The sequence below is a fragment of the Babylonia areolata genome, chromosome 25 (genome assembly GCF_041734735.1).
Source record: "Babylonia areolata isolate BAREFJ2019XMU chromosome 25, ASM4173473v1, whole genome shotgun sequence".
Taxonomy (NCBI): Eukaryota; Metazoa; Mollusca; class Gastropoda; order Neogastropoda; family Buccinidae; genus Babylonia; species Babylonia areolata.
Window position 1 is genome coordinate 1874101 of NC_134900.1, and position 20290 is coordinate 1894390.

The following is a 20290-nucleotide window of genomic DNA, read 5'->3' on the forward strand; positions in this document are numbered from 1 at the left end:
CCGAAGGAACACTACAGAGACGCCTGATCAACGGGTTGGTCAGACCTAGGTTAGGAGGTGTCAAAACGCAGTGAACCAATCCATAATACACCACGGCATATATGCTTAAAAAAATAAATAAGACAGACAGACAGAGAATGGGGTTGGCTGGGGGGGAGAGCAGATGCCAGACTTTTACATAAACCCAGCACGTTGCTCTGACCTTGAGGGTCTACACTTGGTTTGTATGAAACAATTTTTTACCGCAATGAAATAATTCAGAAAAAAAAAGTATACCCGTGAGGCGGGTTCCATTATCTTTGGAGGGGATTTCTTTTTCGGCCTGTGGTCGGCCGCTCCTACCCCAGGTCTGAGTGTGCCGTGGGCACAAAATAATCGTAAGACTGGAACCACACAATCGAGGGTCATCACCCACTTCACAGATGTCTCTTTGGGGGTGTTGCACAAATTTCCTGACCAGCACTACACGTCGTCCGAATCTCCCAGTCTTAGTGTTGATGCTGGGGTGTACTATGAGAGTATAGCCTTCCGTCTCGGGTAGTCCTTAACCTTAAAGAACTCCCGGCAGCATCTGATTATCATTCATCATCATCGAAACTATGGGGTGGAAAAAAAAAAGAACAAATACGAAACAAGTAAATACATTATAACTGACATGATAAAAATGAACGTAAAAGGCAAAATGACTGCACCAAACTAGCAGATTCAGATTTCTTTCTGTTCTCAGTTAGAGGATGAAAAGTTACAGCTATACCCTGTCATAGAAACAAAAACCCTTTCAAATTTAACAAATAGTAAAGAGTGGTAACTCTCTCCATTACACAAGGTACACAACTTCAAATCAGTGATGCTTACGCTACCGATTAGTTTGGAATCACTGTGATCAAATGAATGGATAAGTTGGTAATTAAGCTGAGTACGGAAGCATGTCAGTCATTATGTCAGTCACCAAACGACGAAGCAAACACTAATGTAAGTACTGCACACAAATAGGTATATCTACCGTCGCCGTATGTGAACGAACCTTTAGCCTTAAAATGAGGCTCGATATGATTGGACAGTGTTGACATCATGACATCGTATTTAAGTTTCCAACAGTGTCCACATTCCTTTAGATCTGCTTACTCTTCACAAGGGAAAAGACTGATAACAGACCTACATTCTACACGCGACTACTACCGCATACTGATTATTATTACGCTGAGAACAGTTTTCTAGTATTGATCAAGGTAAGGGCTGTATAATATGCGTGCGTTATGAATGTACATACTTACTTACTTACTTACTTACTTACTTACTTACTTACTTACTTTTTTGTATTATATGCAAATGACACGTAACGCGGAAATGTGTGCCCGATGTACTAGACTGAAGAATAGCCGACGACATTATTTTTAGTCCTCGTGCTCCGTCCTCTTTAGGTTTTTGTAGTCCTTTTCTCTTTCTTTATTTTCATCCATTTCGTTTGTCCTCTTTTTTTTATCATTCTTTACTTTCTTTTCTTTCTGTCAATCTTTCTTTCTTTCATTTTGCTTCCTTTCTTTAATGTCAAACTGTATTGAGAGTAAAACCATATTCATATTCAGAAAGTGAAGACTGAGGAATGTGCTCCAAACACCGTGACAGCGGAGACAATTAACTCTCTCCATACGAACGGCGAAAGAGACGACGCTAACAGCGTTTCACCCCAATTACCATCACCAAAATATTGCAAGCGGAAGGCTCTTATACTGAAGACGTGAATGTTGACAAAGAATACCAAATTCTGACGACGGAAGCTAAAGGTTGGGTCATTCAGACACCCACTGGACATCCGAGGGGTCTTTGTAGAGGAGAAGAGAGGACTGGCCGTACTGACTGAGTTAAACACTGATCCTAAGACAAACGAAACAAATCAATACAAACCAAAAGATCAGTGAGAGCAGGACTTCATTTGAAAGGTGGTTTCATTAGAGGAATAGGTCAGCGTTTTGCTGTTTTGAGGGGAAAAAATCAGAAAACTTTAATTTCAATAGGATCTCTCTCTCTCTCTCTCTCTCTCTCTCTCTCTCTCTCTCTCTCTCTCTCTCTCTTAAACACATGCGCACACACATACGGCACACACGCTGCGAGCGCGCACGCACTCACACACTGACGCACACTGGCACCCACCACACATGCCGGAGCACTGTGGCAGGCAATAAGTCCCGCAAATATCCACATGGAGAAATAAGGCACTTTGTATTTGATGACACAAAATACAATACTAATACAGTACGACACAACACGACAAAACAGAACTAGTACGACAAAACACAACAGCAAAACGGCACAATACAATACAATACAATACATGATGCACTGAATTATGCAATGCAGTGCAACGCCGCAAATGAACGCGACGCGACGCAACGCAACGCAACCCAATCCAGTACAATACATAATAACGTGGATGCACAACACGAGGACGTGAGCTTTCAGCCACTGACTAAAAATAGAATCTTTTAGCGCAGTGGCTTTCCGCAGAATGACTCGATGCTGTACTGACTGAGGCGACCACTCGTGACGCCGTTGCATGAGTCTTTGCATCTTCTGTTCCAGATATTTATACTGAGATCCATGTTTGACCATGTTTCTCCTCCGTCTCCTTCAGTCTTTCCACTGGCTGCCTGTTTCTGATCGAACTATAGACTATAAGCTGTCCACTCTGACCTTTTCTACAGTCAACGGATCTGGCCCTAAGTATCTTTCTGAACGCCTCCATATCTATACCCCGTCTCGCCAGCTCCGTTCTTCCTCTGATACTCGACTTCTTAGGATACCTCACGTCAGAAGTAAGACCTGTGGACACAGATCGTTTTCTTTTCAATCGCCAAAGACGTGGAACAAGCTCCCTGACAACCTCCCAGTCCGTCATTCTGATTCCCTCGCATCTTTCAGTAAATCTCGTCTCAAAACTCACCTTTTCCCTCAACTGACAATAAGTTCAGTTGTGGCAGGTCCACTTCCTTTGCGTTAGCTGTGCTTGACTATGTGTGTATACATATGCATGCAGTGTACATAACTACATGCATGTATATGAATTTGTATTGCCTGTGTGTGTGTGTGCGCGCGCGCGGGCACGTGTGTTTATGTAAGTTTGTGCCTGCCTGTGTGTGCGTATGTGTTGAGGGTAGCTGTTAAACTACACATGTATGTTAAAACTGATGTATTTTTAGTTGTGTGTGTGTATGTCGGTGTGTGTGTGTGTGTATGTGTGTGTGTGTGTGTGTGTGTGGTCACATTTTGATGTGTGTATGTAACATTGATGTAATGTGTTATGTTAACAAAAGTGTTTTTGTGAAGCACCTAGAGCAGATTTCTGTCGGATAGTGTGCCATATAAGTATCCGGCATTATTATTATTATTACTATTCAGATTATTATTATTATCCATCATCTGCCACCCAGACTACTGGCCGCCATCCTTCGAGATGTCTTTCAACCTGCCTTACGTGGTTCCTCCCCCTCCCGAAGCCGCGCTGTCCGGACAACTTGCTGCCCGTCCAGAAAACCCCGGGGTCGAAGTGGTGGCAGGGGAGACATGCCAGCTCTGCTCCTTTGACCGGGACAACTCTGCAGGCATCGGGGGGATAACACTGAGCTCCACTGCAGTTGTCACCCTTCCTCGACCCATGCAGTTTCTCATGATGTGAGCCCGGCTGTGGCCGGGTCGGTCTGTTTTCGCCGATTGATGAAAAATCAGGCGTCGTAACTTGTATCTTGAGGAGGAGGGATTTTGCTTAATGTCGCGTCGCACACTGATGATTAGATACGTCTTGTTGAAATATTGATTTTCATATTTGATTCATTATTTTCAAAATATCACATCACTGATGTAAAATCGAGTCAAATGATGAAGATCCCGGAGTATGAGAACTTGAAAAAGGGAGGGAGGAGTAGTATGGTGATACGGAGTCGGGGGAAACACACACACACACACACACACACACACACACACACACACACACGCACGCACGCGCACACACTGACTGGCGCGGCACACTGCACAGACGGCTGAGGCGGTCTCAGAAATTGACGACTCAGTGAAGAGAATCAGTCAGCACTGAATCTGAATCCCACAGCTGCAGCTCCATTTCACATGTCAATCAAGTTAAACACGATGTCATTCCTGAAGGGTTTGTGGGAAAACATGAATCCTTGCACTTCGTTAATTAATAGCGAATTGTTGTTGTTGTTGTTGTTGGTTTTTTTTGGGGGGAGGGGGGAGTTCAAATTGACAGACTCGGACAGATCAGTTTAACATGATGTGTTCCCAATTCGTTTTATTTTACAAGTCAGTGAAAGATGCTGCACGTCGGTACACTTGTTAAGATTAAAACGCGAATTTCCTGCATAGGAGAACTGATCAGAATTTTTTTTTTTTTAAACTGAGTGCTTTTCTTTGCCTTCTTGGATGGGGAGAGGGTGTTGATTTGCCCCACTGGGGCCAGACCTCCTCACCACTACCCCCACCCCCTCCCTCCCTACCCCTGTTTTTGCTATTCATGATGGATAATTTGAAATACAAGGTAGGAAATATAAACAAACAGCTGTGCTTTTTTTTCTTCTTCTTCTTTTTTTTCTGTTTCTAAGCTTGTTCTGCTATGAGTACTGGGTGTTTTATGGATTGATGATTGTCACGACTAGCATAAAGTCTTGTGCTTGCATTTCAGTGCAGTCAGATTCTGGTAAGCTTTTGCGTTCCGTCTTCAGGTGCTTGCTAGTTCAAGTTGTTTTTTGTAATCATTATATCAGTTTTATCGAATTCATATCTTTGATACACACTTCGTTACACAAGTTCATTTGTCTTGCAATTAGAAGTATTTGTTCACAGATTCAAATAAAGAACACTTTTGCGATTTTTTTTTTCTTTAACTTCTTTCTTTCTGTATTTCTGGGTTATAATGTCCAACGTTCACTGGTATCTACGAGCGAGTTTTTTGTGTGTTTTGACTTTCTTTTTTTTATGCATGATCATTTTATGACCGTGACTAATAATGATTTCTTTTTTCTCAAGTTTTGGTTCCTTGTTCATCAGTTTTACAAATATCTATAATAGACAATATCAGGAAGCATCCATGCTTCGATTTATATATACTTCTTTTTTTTCTTTCCTTTTTTTTAAGTGTGTACATGTTCTTTTGCGTGTAACATTCTGCTCGATTTTGTATTCATGCTTGTCCTAGAGTGCTCCGGCTTATTAAGAAAGTACAATATTATGCTCTTGGTTGAAAAGCAAGTATTAAAAACGTGCCATACGCATCATGCTTAAGTAATCTGACTTCTTTTGTACAGGTGTGTTTGGGCTTTTGTGTTTGTACTGACGTACGTGCGCGCACATGTGCATGTACTACGCACTGATGCATGCCGTGTGTGTGTCAGTGTGTGTGTGTGTGTGTGTGTGTGTGTGTGTGTATGTGTGTGCCGTGTGTGTGTGTGTCAGTGTGTGTGTCAGTGTGTGTGTGCGTGTGTGTGTGTGTGTGTTCCGCCGGATCTGAGACAACTGATCCCAGTCACAGCCACTCAGTGAAACCCACAAACACATCAAGATCATGTGCATCAACCTGTTAGCAACCCTACAGAAATGTACTTGCAGTCTTTTGAAAAGACAGAAAGAAACAGCAAACAAACAAACACATTTCATACAAAATGAAAACCGTCAGAACCAAATTAGAATCATTCTGGCTTATATTCCTGTATGGTCATGAAACTAGTGACAATAATGGCCATCAGTAAAGTAAGAGAAACAATTAACTGACACAGTGACACTGGTGAAAGAAAACTGAACAGAATGAACTTCCTCTTTCGCTTCGTCAATTAAGTCTCCACACACAGCTCTTTCAAGACTGGCCTTAAAAGCCACTTCTTCCCAAAATAGCCTCCCTTGCCTGCATCTTCCTTGTCTTCAGTTTCTCCAGTTTTTAGAGTTAAGCATGCGTGTGAATGACTCAGTGGTGCGAAAGCGTTTTGATTTGTCTCTGCACAAAATTCAGCGCTATATACAGTAAATACCATTATTATCATTATTATTGTTATTATTATTATTGTTTTTGTTACATTGTACGGCTCTGACACCATAGTTCACTTTGTCCTCATTTTCACTGCCCAAGGCTTCAGGTTTGATGACATTTCAATAAAAACCAGACGACATTAAAAAATACAAACAAAAACAAAAACAGAAGAAGTATGAAAAATGCACCTGCATATTTTCTCCTTTTTTCTTTCACAGAATTAAATTACACAAACGTATTACTCCCTATGATTCGTCAGTGTTACTATAAGTGAACGGTTGAAAACTGACGGTGATCACGGTGATCAGATCGGAGAGATCCAACAATCATGCAGTCACCACAGCAAAACACACACACACACACAGATATATATATATATATATATATATATATATATATAGAGAGAGAGAGAGAGAGAGAGAGAGAGAGAGAGAGAGAGAGAGAGATAATGAGGTAGATAACTTGAATAGATAGATAGGTACCCTATGACTGGAGACTGACGGAATGGATGATATTATAGGAGGACTGAGGAATACAGGAAAATATTTGTCTCCGAATGGATTGGGGATCATGACCAGAAATGATATATGAATATAATTATTAGGCCATGATCGAGACGATGAACAAGGGTAGCTTCATAAAAATGTGAAAGATTAGGAGAGGGTGATGAGCACAGGGGACTGAACTCGGCTGAGAACTCAGTTAAGCGGGGGGTGGGGGGCCGCGACAGGGGAGCCTGAGCCTGACCTTTGCAGGAGTGCGGGGGGACGGGAGGACTGGGAGTACACAAAATGCGTAAAAGATCACCAAGATGATTGAAAGAAAGGAATTACAGAAGGGATATACTGATGGGGTTAGAGCTGCCGGATCGAATCTTATTAACTTGAACTCCGTCTCGGCTGAATTACTCAATGATAAACTGAACTCAGTCACATGCATCAGTCTCGGCAGTGTTGACCATGCGATCAAGAACTTAACGCAGCACTCAAGCGCATATTTAATATATGGGACGACAGAAAAAATCATAAAAACAAACTGACGTTCGATTGATATATTCTGATTTTTTGCGGTTCCGTGACAATGTACGTACACGGTGTGCTCTTCATTGAACAAAATGTTTGTGATTAAAAAATAAAGAAGGAAATTTCTTATCACGACACTCCACAGCTTGCGCGTGTATTGCCACGGGTTACCTCGAACAATTGGTTTTCGTATGTGTCCAGATTAGGTCCTCTTGTGTAAACAAGATAAAACATTAGAGAAGAAAAGAAAGAAAAAAATGATGTGCCTATGTCCGGGCTACGAAACTGCCAGCATTCCAAGCACCTCCAAAATTAGCTGGTCACGTGACTGTTATGGCAGACTCCAGTGAACAAAGATGAAAGAAGAGAAATTACGGTGTCAACTGCCTGTGTATTTGTAATTAGATGGATGTGCATTGCTTTACTGAATATGGAAGACACAGTTAAAGCCTGATTTTTGTTTCTGTTGTGAAATCTACCTTAGCGACACATAGGCATTGCCTTCTGGAGGGATTCCAAAATGGCTGCCAGAAATGTTAAGTCTGTGCCAGGGTTTGAGGCGTCAGACAAAATGCAGTCCAGCACATTGAAAGTAAGTGCCGTCGTTGCATCTGACAGTTGTTTATGTATTGTTTGCACTTGAAAATGCCTGCAGTCACAGTAGATGAAAATGTCATCCATCAGAACAACACAGTCAACTCGTGAGTATCTTTCCCAAGGAAGCTGCCGAAAGCAGCAGAAGTCAACTGAGTCAGTCAGGATGATCTCATTCAGTTGGTTCGATAAATCAACCGCATTCATTCATTCATTGCAACACACCATGGATCAGTCAGTGGATGTTATTGTCACTATCCCTGTCGCCTTTCGTACATTTGTGTGTTTCCGAAATACTTGTTGGACACGAATCGAAATATTTGGACAGTGATCATGTTCAGGGTAAAACTAAAAGTTACAGTGAAAAAAATCAGTAGGCCAAATGCAGGATTCCACAAGTTAAATCAAGTGGTTAAACTCGCAGTTTGAATCTTATTATCACGTCATTAAGAACTGCAGACAATAGGACAACCTTATCCTTTTATTTGTTTACAAATGTCCAATCACTGAATCAGAAATGATTGATTTGATTTTGTCAGCTGAACATGATCTTGAGTATCAAGTTGATCAACATGTAAAGGATCGTTTTGCCACAATGTTTAGTGGTTATCTTGAAATCTGTACCACATTTTTTTCTGTCATCTTAAGATAATATTGATTAACTTTTTTGTATGTTCATGGGCTACAACTAACAGGTTCGGTTGTATTAACTTGTAATGATGTATTATGTATAGGTCTACAAGTGGGCTTTTTGTTGATTTATCAGTATTCTGTTTTTACCCAGCTGTATAGGCAGCTATACTCAGTTATTTTATATGTGCATGCAGTGTATGTTTGTGTTTCCATAACCCTCCAAACACTGACCTAGATTATGGGGTCTTTAATGCACATTTTATTCTTTGCATGTGCATACTCTAAGGGGCCCGGGATGTGGGGGTGGGGTTAAGGCACTAGTACCAGTAGGTTTGCATTTATGTTGACCTGGGAGATAGAAAAAAATCACCACATTTACCCAAGAAGGCACTGATACTGGGATTGAACCCATCACCCTCAGATTGTAAATCCAACACTTCAAGTTACTTTAACCATTCGGCTGTGCACCCTTCAGAAATAGTCTGATGAAACACTCAGACTGGTCAGTATGAGATCGGTCAGAATCAAACTGAAACTTAACTGTCTGGAAACTGCTAATAAATGCAGATAGGGTAGGCTGTATAGTTTCAGTTTCTTCACTTCCCTATTCAGGGTGCCAAGTCACAAAAAAAATATTTAAAAAATGCTGCAATTGCACTCTTGGATATGTTTGTTGTTACTGATACAAAGTATTGCAAGAGATAGCAAACACTTCATTATTGAAAAATTGATGGATATCAGAGCCATCTCTACTTCTCGCAACCATAATTATGTTGGCGGTCTTAGGGTCTATAATCAACAAAAGACACTGTTAGTTTTCAGGAATATGAAACGGATAGAAGCTATAGAAGATTTTTTTGTTTCCTAATGATTGTAAAGTTTTACATACAATATGAATCTTTTAATTCTTCTAAAGGCCCCACCCCCCACCCCCACCCCCCCACACACCCCCCTCCCCAAAGTTGCATTTCTGTGACAGGACTATTGCCATGATACATGGAATATGTTGGAAACTGCATATTTTGTGACTCAGTGTTGACCGACTTTTGAAGACAGACTGGGCTGGTAAACTTATCAACCTTTCTTTGGTTGAAAACTCATTGAAATGTGCTCCACCAGATGAATTTCATGTTTAGTTCAGTATTCAATTATGTTTTCTACTGGATGAGCAAGAAAAAGCTGATTGTGATACTAAATGCTGTAGCTGAAATGATGTTTGCTGGCACTCTTTTCTTCACGGATGTGCGGTGGTCTCCACTTTCAGAGAGATACTTGCTCAGTCTCACTCTATCAGTATGACTAACTGATCAGTGTTGTCTGTATAGTCACAACTTAACACTACAAACCTGACTCAGCATCAGTGCAGGTCTCCTCTGTTGTCTGGCCTCCTGGAGACCTGGTAACATCATAAGCTCCTTGTGGACTCCCAGCTCTGGCACTGGGCTGACCATCCCAGGTGTGGCTGTGTTTGGGGGACTTGGGCTGGCCATCAGTCATGGGGGTAATCCCACTGCACTGGTGCAGTTTATTGGATGGGGAAAAAGAAAAAAGACAACAACAAAAAAAATATATATATATAAAGAAGAGAGAAGATTATGAGATAAATTGTTAAAGTTTCATGCCAATTGTTAAAGTTTCATGCCCTGCTTGCCTCCCCCCCCCCCATTTTTTTAATTGCTAAATCATTTGTTTCAGCGTCAGCCAAGTCCTGACTGGACAAAAAATGATTTGCTGCGACTGCTCAGTTATTTTGAAGGAGAACTCCAGGCCAGAGATATTGCCATTGCAGCACTAAAGGTATGTTCAGTGCTGTTTTACTTCTTAAGAATTTCATTCTCATGCTATAGTATACAGTTTACACTGTATACACATCCCTGCTCTTAACCCTCCTCCCCTAACCGCCCCCTCTCCCCCGCACCCCCCAAACCACCACCCCTTCACTCCCTCCTCCCCCGACCCTGCCTAAAAAGGTATTTTTCTGATTATTTCAAGCTTGACAGAAAAAAGTCTGTGTTAATGTTTGTGATAATTGTCACGGTTGATGTTAGCTTCCTACCCCAATTGCCCACCCTCCAGATCTCCTGTGGCAGAGTGATTAAAATCATGGACTGCAATGACTGAATGGTATCAATATTTTACCTTTTATTTCTGAGCATGGATATATATCCATGCTTTAGGGGTAACTCACTAGCTGCATTATCAACAGTCCACTTGGCCACAAGAGTACATATACTTCTTCACAAATGGTGACTGCCTTGATTGTTCAAAGGAATATCTGAACAAGTTTTGACTCGATTCTGATGCCTTTTTTTTTTTGGTGTGCATTTTGTAAAGTAAAAAGTTGTTGAGCATATCAACATGACTGCCAGGACGCAGAGTACAGGAGGGGTAGCTAGAATTTTGTTTGATTTTCCACACAACGTTGACACTAGCAACTACAAAAATGTGATAGAAAATGAAAATAATGTTGTTGATCAACTCAAGTGACTCTGTTTATCCTGATGATGATTGTAGCTGTACTTTTATCTGTTTAAAATTTGTCTATCAAGTTGTTCGAAACAGTAAAGCATTTTTATGTTGATATTTTATTTATTTATTTGGATCAGTTTAATATTGTTTTTTATTTTTGTTGCTTGTATTCTATATATTCTTTTGCAGGCTGAAAAAGCAAAGCAGCTGTTGTACCAAGCCAAGTATGGACGGTTTGGTTTAGGAGATCCGTTCGTGGCACTACAGCGTGACACAATTGGTACGCGAGATTCGAACTTTGATGAAGCAGCTGTGAAATCTATGTACGACAACCAGCTAGCACAGCTGGAGAACCTCATCGCTACGCAGCGCAAGGCTCAGCTGAAGATGAGAGAGCAGTTAGCCAACGCAGAAAAGCGCTATCACAAGGTGAGGAGGGGACTTGTGCTCCGATGTTTGGCCTCACCTGTGTTTACTGAAGTCTGTAAGGGTGTAAATTGTTTTGGTTTTCAGTTCATGTGTGTGCGCACATCTGCATATATATATATATATATATATATATATATATATCATTTGTGCATAGAGAGTGAGTGAGACAGTGCGTGGGAGGGGTGTAAACTTTAGCATTGCCATTTTCTTTGGAAACACTTTGTCGACGCCAACTTGTGGCTTAGAAATACAGAAAAGAGTATTATAATGAAAATACACTACATGGAAGGGCACAGGAAGCAGTAACATTTTTGAAAATCATTTCTTTTTCACAGACTTATACTTACGTTTTTGCACTTTTTTCCCCCCCAGCAGATTGACTTAATGATGAATAGCAGTCATTTTAGTCAAAATATTAACTTACTCAGTTTGGTATATAAGTTACATCAACTGCATGCCCTCATCTGCCATGAGCAGCAAAATTAATGCCTTGTAATGGGACATAAATCTTATAAACTGTGGGAAATTATTGTTGTTGTTTTTTTGTTTTTTGTTTGTTTGGTTGGGTTTTTGGGGGGTTGGGGTTGGGGGGTAAATGGATCAGATCAAATACTGATTTAAAAAATTTACTTCATGCATTAGATGGCTTTTGTTTTTTTCTGTCAACACCAGCTTGAGGGGTCATTTTGTTGGAGCAAAGTCCTTTGGACAAATTTGCCTATTTGTTTTTGCACTCTTTATTATTTTAGGATTTTTTATTTATTACAAATTCTTGTTTAGTTCCTTTAAAACTTTAAATGACAGCATTACAGAACACAAATGTCCAGATTATTTGTCCACCCTTTAGTAAATAAGAATTGCTGCTTTCACTTGGTTTCTGGTTTTCCACTTTCTCTTTTGGCCAATAAATTGACTCTGTGAACAAAGATGCCCTTGTCTAAGATACGGTGAATATATATTTACCAGACTCCAGTTTTAGATAGAAATATCAGTTGAGCAAAAATTTGTCTGAAAGCAGGATCATTCGTAATCAGCTTGTGCAGTTGTGATTTTCAACAACAAAAAAGACATGGTAAAGAAGATTGCATTTTGGAGTACCATGTGGAATTGTATAACAGTGCTTTGCTTTATGTTTAACAGCCATTGTAGTGTTTTGAATTTTGTCATACAGGTTTGCTCAGAACTTGAAGAGGAGAAAAGGAAGCACGCTCAGGACACGGCTCAAGGTGATGATGTCACATACATGCTGGAGAAAGAGCGAGAACGTCTCAGACAGGAGGTAGGCCCATTATGAAAACTCTGCTGTGTTGTTTAGTTTTCCAAAAGGTGTGTTTTGCTTGTTCGCTGTTCAGAGAATGAGGAATTTGCAAGACCAGTTGTTGAAGTGGTTTCCCAGTTACAGGCACTAAAGTAGTAATCCAGCATGAGGATCATTTGCTGGGCAACAGTGTTAATTAGTTAGGATGTCAGAAAACAGTACAATGCCATTTCCAAACAAGAGGTAAAACAATATAGAAAGCTGTTTAAAGGTGGATAGGGCACACACCTAATGGAAACCTGCATGTAACTTAACCCAACAGGCTTTAATGTAGGACCCACAGGAAAGTGGAAGCATAGCTGACTGAAGAACACTTTGCACCACGACCTAGAGACCAAGGGGTGGGGGGAGTGGAGGGGTCGGGGAAAGAAAGAGATGTACACCCACCCACATACCCCTCATCCTCTTCACACATACTACCATAACCGTCCTCGTCGATTATGGATGCTTTCGTTGGGCTAACAGGAAAGTGGAAGCACAGCTGACCGAAGAACACTTTGCACCACGACCTAGAGACCAAGGGGTGGGGGGAGTGGAGGGGTCGGGGAAAGAAAGAGATGTACACCCACCCACATACCCCTCATCCTCTTCACACATACTACCATAACCGTCCTCGTCGATTATGGATGCTTTCGTTGGGCCCACAGGAAAGTGGAAGCACGGCTGACCGAAGAACACTTTGCACCATGACCTAGAGACCAACACCAGATAGGATACATACACCAGGGGGCAGCTGGAGAAGACAATCCAAGATAGAATACATTGGCACACTGTTGTTGCAGCTGGAGAAGACAATCCAAGATAGAATACATTGGCACACTGTTGTTAATGGCCTGTGTCCATGGAAGGGTGATGGGCAATGATGATGACCATGTTTTAAACATTGTTGTCAATTTTTATGGATGTCTTGCATTGTGGTCATGAACTTTTTTCCACAAGTGAAGTGTTAAGTTTTCTGTTGTCTATGAGATGGACCCATGCAGCTAAAATGGTGGTGGTGAATCACTTACATCTCCCACCAATTTAAGTTCAAACAATCAATGACTAAACATTTGTGTGGTCTGTGGATAAAACCATCATCAGGGTTGGTCAGGATCCAGTGGTTGAATAGAGTGAATCGAGCAGCACACAAAACTGACCAGTCAGACCTAATGGATGGATTTGATTGATCACAATACACTGTATTTCAGGCAGAGTGTTCTGCCTTTGTCTACAGCTACAAGCCATGCTCTTTACTGTGTCGAGTGTAAAAGTGATTTCGTTAATATACATTGGGTTATGCAGTTCATAATCACCAAGAGACATGAATGAATTATTTGTTAAAATGTTTCTGTCACCTCTCATTGATGAAATACAGATAATAAGCAGGCAGAACCTCCGATCTGTCTTAGCAACTCGCAGCGTAGTTCAGCATTTCAAAAGTGAATAAAAGAATTATTTTTTAGCTGGTCATTAAAACAGTGGAAAACACCTTCACCTTAAAAGCTAAAACCAGTGATGTAATGATAATAAAAGTAATAATAATGATAGTAATAATGATAATAATGATATTGATGATAATGATAGTAATAATCATTTATGTATAGCATGCTTTCTCTCAAAGAGTTAAGAGCACTTTATATAAAAGAAAAAGTTACAAATTCCATGAACCACTGATGACCACTATCTCTTTCCCATCAGCTTGCACATACCGATTATATGATAAAAAAGAAAAATCAAGAAACATCTTCTTATAGATACATTCCAATGGTAAAGACATATTTTCAGTGATATTGGGTGGATGTTTCAGATTGACTTTGAGAAGTCCAACTCGAAGAAGCTGGAGAAGGACCTACGACGTACTCTTGCCGCCCTGGAAGAGGAGCGGGCCTCTGCCGCCAGACACAAACAGGTGGCGCTACTGCTGCTGAAAGAACGCAAACACATCCTTCAGAAACTGTCCGCTAGTGGGCAGAGTCTGTCACAGGTAAAGCTAATTCTTGCTTGATTTATATTAACTTTTATAAGATATCTTATTTATCTTTTAAGGTACCAAATTCAGTTTTGGGGTTTTTTTTTAGTTGTCACAGATTACTGAGACAATTTTTTTTTTGGGGGGGGGGGGGGGGGGAGATCTTTTAATCTTTCTGCCAGGCTTTATCTTCAGGGGTTTTTTTGGTTTTTTTCTTTTTCTGCTTACCCTGTCCCTTTCCTGTAATTTGGTGCAGTAACTGTGGAATCAACACTTTTCCTTGCTTTCTTTCATTTTTCAACTTTGATCCATGGGATTCCTGACTCAGTTTCTGAAATACTGGCTGCATGCTGGCTTTTTTTTTTTTTCTTCTTAACGGTTGTGGTGATTTTATTATTGACTTGATGTCCCCTAATGTTCAAGGTCACGATGACAAAACAGTGCTGACAACCTTCCTGATTTTCCCTGGACATGAAAGCTGACAGTATGGCTGTGTATTTTTTCAGGGCGATTACAGTCTTCCTGAAGAGATGAGACCTGAAGACCTGGTGGAAGGACTTGAGGTTGACCCCCAGCGTTCCCTGACCATGGAAGCAGCATTAGAAGAACAGCTGGGCGAGATTGAGGCAGAACGAGCAGCGTTTCCGGCTGGTTTGGAGCAAGAACAGAGCCGCACTCGTGAGTTGGAAAGCCAGGTGGAGGCCCTCCAGCGACAGGTTCAAAGCATGGCAGCCCATTCCGGTGTCGATTCATCGGAGATCAAGTCTGGTGTCTTGCACCGCTCCTTAGAGGCCCAGTCTCCAGCCTCGCTGTCCTCGCTTCACTCGGGTCCAGTGTCGCCCAACGCCCACCCCAGTGCCCACACCCAGGCATTCTTGTGTTCCACGGGGGGGTTGAGTAGTGACGCTGTGGCCGTGATAGGTGCCGGTGGTGCAGCACTGCCTCATGTACGTCAGACAGCAGGAATCAACAAGGTGGTGGACGGTGGACGTATAGGCTCCATCTCCCCAGACCGCGAAGTCATCCATCGACCGGCCGCCGATGCCGCTCCTGTTCGCAAAATGCAATACGGCAGTGGGGGGTATGCCTCTCCTGGGGGGGTGTTGGTGGAGAAACAGGGTGCAGGTGTGCTGTCCTCCAGTCCCAGAGAGGCGCGTGTGGTAACTGTCGGCGGGGGCTCAGGGACGGAACCGGGTCCTCTCCTGGTAGGTGGCAGCGGCAGTGGCAGCGGGGCGCGAGTCAACATCTCTCCAGGGAACAATGCCACCGTGGTCACTCAGGGAGGAGGGAAGATCTCCTTTCATGTGTCTGCTGGCGCCGGTGGAGTGATCGTCGGAGGCAGCAGCAGCAGCAGCAGCAGTGTGGGGTCACCCCAAAGGACTGCGTCAGCTGCTGCTGCTGGCCCCTTGGGCGCAGGGCGTGGCATCCCGCCCCCTGTCCCTCCCAACAAGCCGAACATAGTCCCCGGGGCGACAGGCAAGCCGGCGCCACCCCCAAAAGTGGCTGTGATGGGGCGGGAACGTGGCGGGATGGACGGGAAGGTAGTCCAAATCCCTGTCAACGTAGTAGCCTCGCCCACCTCCTCCCCTTCCTCTTCTTCTAGTCCCAGCTCCAGCTCCCAGTCGTCACGCGAAAGCTCACCCATTCGGAAAACGGCGCAGGTTTGTGTTCATGCTAAGTGAGGAGAACGTGTCATTGGAATTCATAGACCCCCACCCTAGTTAACAGGCCAGTTCATTTTGCACATTCTCTCATTCATATATTGTACACTGCGTGTGCTAGACACCACTCCCCTCATGTCCCTTCCCAGTCACCTCTTCAGCGCACCTGTTTTTTTTCTTTTTATGGTATTGTTTGTTGACTCATTCAGAATGTCTGCAATGCCATCTTTCAGTGTTCATTATCATGACTGAAACCTATGACATGGATTCTAAAGGTTGGTAAACATCATCATCACTAAACGTTACATACATATTTCTATGAAATCTATTGGATTACATCGGTGAATTTTAAAAGAAAATTATATTGGAGCATCATGGCATGTTGTTTGAAACCTTTTTTGCATGAATGAATGAATGACATTTCTGTTCGGTTTTTTTAAAAGAATATTTGTTATTTTTTATATACTGATTTATTTAACATGATATTTTTTAAAATAAATTTTGTTGTTGTTTTTTCAAAATGTAATTGCTTTTTTGTCTTTTTGATAATGTTAAAAGATGAATTTTCCAGTACATAATGGTGGAAGTAGTGAGACAGAAAACTGAATGAAAAATTGGTCCCTGTGTCAGGCCAGATACTGTTTAGGGATGGTCAGAAGGACCACCAGACAGCTATGCTGGCATTCAGTTTTCATTCCTTCTATCAGAATGACTGATAAAAGGTGTAATTGCTGTGTCAAATTATCAACTGTTCGATGTTACTGGAAATTAGATAAAATCATCAAAGTTGCAAGTGCTGCAAAGCAGTGCTTATAAATGAGTCAATGTCGTTTGATAATTTCTTTACAGTTCTCCCATTTGTATGAAGTGTCATACTAAGAAATTGAATTTGTTATATTTTATTATATTTAAAACATAATCATTATGAATCATGATACATTGCTGCTTTTTAAAGATTTTATAACTTTAAAAATATGGAAAGGTTTATACTTCAGATGTAATCCAAGAACAAGTCATTGCTCAGTCTTATTGTTGATTGATATAATGATAGTATGGTATAGATCTGAAGCTTTAATTTTAAACGCCAGCTCATATGATATTGGAGGGAAAATAATGATGATGAACATTTATTAAAGTACAGCCAGTTGTAATGTAAGTTGCATTCTAATCTTCCTCTCTTCTGATGGGAATAAATTCATCACAAGGCGGACCAGTACTCTTGTTGCTTTATCTGGTTTTCATGTTTTGTCTTGCTTCTTTATTTTAAAATAGATTTATCTGAGATTTTTAGGTACTTTTTTTTGGTACCATTCATATGTCTGGCACTGTCACTGTGTGTGTGTTTAATGTGCACACATTTTGTACTGTAGTTGAATTTCAGTTTTGTGAAGCAAGTCGACCATATGCATTTACTAAGACGTTTACTTCAGAATTTGGATCCAGTGAGGATAATTTTGTGAACTACTTGAATTTCTAATGAAGAAACAAGACTGGATGTTTGTATTCTCTGTATCTGCATCTGTATCTGTTGAGTTGATAAAAATATACTTTGTGAAAAACGAATTTATATTGTGAAAAACAAATTCAGTCTAGACAGTTTATGATTGAATGGTTGCCAGTTGTTATCAGGGTTTATTACAGTTCTGTGTTAGAGTGTTGCGGAGCAGTATAGAATTTTGTTTATTGCTGGGCAATATAAAATTTATTCAAGAAAGTTGTGAAAAATTGGCACTCGAGTATTACATCCTTTACCAAGTGATTTTTTTTTTTTCACTATGGTTATTTTATAATCCAAATCAGTGAATGATCATTCATTTTTATTGATTAATTATTTCAGTCCGGTGTTTAGGTGAACATGGAATTCTCAGTAATTTAGGTTTTATAAAGCTGCTTAATTGCTTTCGTAATAAAAGTAAACTGATTTCTGTCCTGCATTTCTGGGTTTCTCTCTCTCTCTCTCTCTCTTGGATTCTTTCACAGTTTCAGTATCTTTCTGTTTCTGTTCCCCTTTTTCCTATCTTTTTTTTTCTTTGTATTTCTGTTATTTTACTTCATTTTTTTTTCTTTAAAAAAAATAAAATTATGAAGATAGAATACTTGACAAAGTCAACATTGTTCAACAAATTTCTCAGTCTTTGGCACTTAATTGTAGAATACTCTTGCGCAGACTGTGTTGTGATATATGTGTACATCATGTGTTGTTGAACATGATTTATTTATGGAATATTCTGAAAACATTATTTTGAATTATTCAACTGAATGTACTGCCAGTCTACACTTAAGTGGAATTCTGTGGGTATGTGTTCTTGGTAGATTTCAACTTTTATTAGTTCTAGTAATAGAATTCTTTCTTCTTTTTTTTTTTCTTTTTTTTTTGTTCAGCTGTCAAGATTAGAACATGAGAGCGCACTCTAGCAGTAGCAGTGTAAAATGCTATGAAATACCAAAGCCAAATAAAGAAACAGTTATTTGATATGTTAAGAATACTGCTATAGCAAAGTTTTACTTATTAGTGGGCTGTTTTGTGTGCAGTGTACTGTGAGGTACATCACTTCTAAGTGTTTGACGTTCATGTCGATTAGCTGGCTGAGTGTCGCTGAAATAAAACTTGCACTAATAGAACCAGCGTAAAACATAAATTGTGCACAAGTAACATACTTAACAAGGGTGTTTGGAAAATATTTCTGTTTTCTTTTCTTTTCGGTTTTAAATCTGAGCTTGTTGATGTTCATGTTGATGTCTGCATGGATACGAATGGCATGAGTTGTTAGAGTAGAACTAGTCAAACTCACAGAGTTATAAAGAGCTGTGGCAAATTTAAAGTAAAAAGTATGATCGATTCCATGGAATTCTTAAAGCATGAGTGTTCTTTTTTTTTCTTTGTTTGTTTTGTTTTGTTTTTGTTTTTATTCTAGTTTGATTTTCAGTTTATAATGAGAGCTTTTCATTTTTGTTTGTTTTTCATTTTCTTTTATTTGTTGTGCATGTGTACTTGTGTTGCCTATGAATATTGTGTAGCCCTCCCCTTCCCCTTTAAGTTTGATCTCCCCCATCCCACCCCACCCCACCCCCATTCCCCATTGGTGTTGTTGATTTTGGTGTTGTGGTTGTTGTTGCATGCTGCATGTTGTGGTTTGCTTGCAGCTTTCCCAATCCTCTGTTGAAATGGCAGCACCTTTAGACTCTTCCCCTAACACAAGCGTGCCCCAGGCCAACTCTGCCCTGGAGTTTCTAGGGCCTGAAATGGCCAATCTGCAAGAGTTGCTCTCTGCCTTGTCCACAGGTAACGTCATTTGCTTCTTCTCTTTCTTCATCCATAGTGTTAGTGCTGCTGCGTTTCTTAGACTAGAGCAGTGGAAGGGGGTTTGTGCACAGCACTTTAATTACTATTCAAATACCAGTGGAAGAATTAGTACATTTCACCCAGGAGATGAGAGAAAGTTGATTAAAAAAAAAAAATTTGGTTGGGTCAGTGATTTGTTTATGAAGAGTATCTTGCAGATATCTATATACTTTAGACACACAAACAGGAAGGCAATATTGTTGCAGCATGAAACAGTCTCCACAGCAGCTTTTTTTTCTGTTCTTTGTTTTTTTGACTGAAAAATTTGATACTTGCTTTGTTTTGTGTTTTGATGCTCTTCATTTTGATGTCTGTATTTGTTTTACTGTTTTCACACGCTTTGAGTTTGATCACGTTCCTGCAATGCTTTCATTTGCTTTTTAGATTGATAATTTGCACTTGAAATCTAGTATGGGGAGTGTTACTACTGCTCAAGAAAAAGAAACTAAGGCTTCAAATTCCTTGTCGGGTGAAATTAAGCTCTGCTGAGGATCGGTGTAATGTATTAATTGTACTGATCCTCCAGTACTGTCAATGGTTTTGTGGGGAAATAAAGGGACATTTTAACATTTAGAATTGTCATTGGCAAAACAATGCAGTCGCAACACAAAAACTGAACAGAGGAGAGAGGTACGACTCACTCATACATGCGCATCCCGATGACACTCACTCGCCCACTCATGCACAAATGCACTCCAAGGGAATGAAGAGAAAAGTAACACGAAGACAGAGGAAATCTTCTTGAAGTTTTACCACTGCATGATTTTTTTTTTTTTTTTTTTTTTTTTTTTTTTTTAACCGGCTGGCTTTAAGATTTGTGAGTATCAGTAGAACGACAA

The 20290-nt window shown here is 40.6% G+C and overlaps 1 protein-coding gene and 1 long non-coding RNA gene across 2 annotated transcripts in view; both read left to right on the forward strand.

The window, feature by feature from the left end:
• Window positions 1-1113: 1113 nt before the first annotated feature.
• LOC143299807 (uncharacterized) lies at window positions 1114-5276 on the forward strand. Its single transcript, XR_013057569.1, has 2 exons — window positions 1114-1229; window positions 3429-5276. It is a non-coding gene; the product is annotated as an uncharacterized LOC143299807 (long non-coding RNA).
• Window positions 5277-7410: 2134 nt separating this feature from the next.
• The window catches only part of LOC143299996 (cortactin-binding protein 2-like), a 48721-nt gene continuing 35841 nt past the window's right edge, over window positions 7411-20290 (forward strand). The window contains exons 1-7 of the mRNA XM_076613551.1: window positions 7411-7645; window positions 9976-10077; window positions 10939-11178; window positions 12350-12457; window positions 14286-14462; window positions 14954-16108; window positions 19253-19471. Of these exons, the coding sequence (XP_076469666.1) occupies window positions 7574-7645; window positions 9976-10077; window positions 10939-11178; window positions 12350-12457; window positions 14286-14462; window positions 14954-16108; window positions 19253-19471 (2073 nt within the window). The 5' untranslated portion in view covers window positions 7411-7573. The remainder of the gene's footprint in view (window positions 7646-9975; window positions 10078-10938; window positions 11179-12349; window positions 12458-14285; window positions 14463-14953; window positions 16109-19252; window positions 19472-20290) is intronic.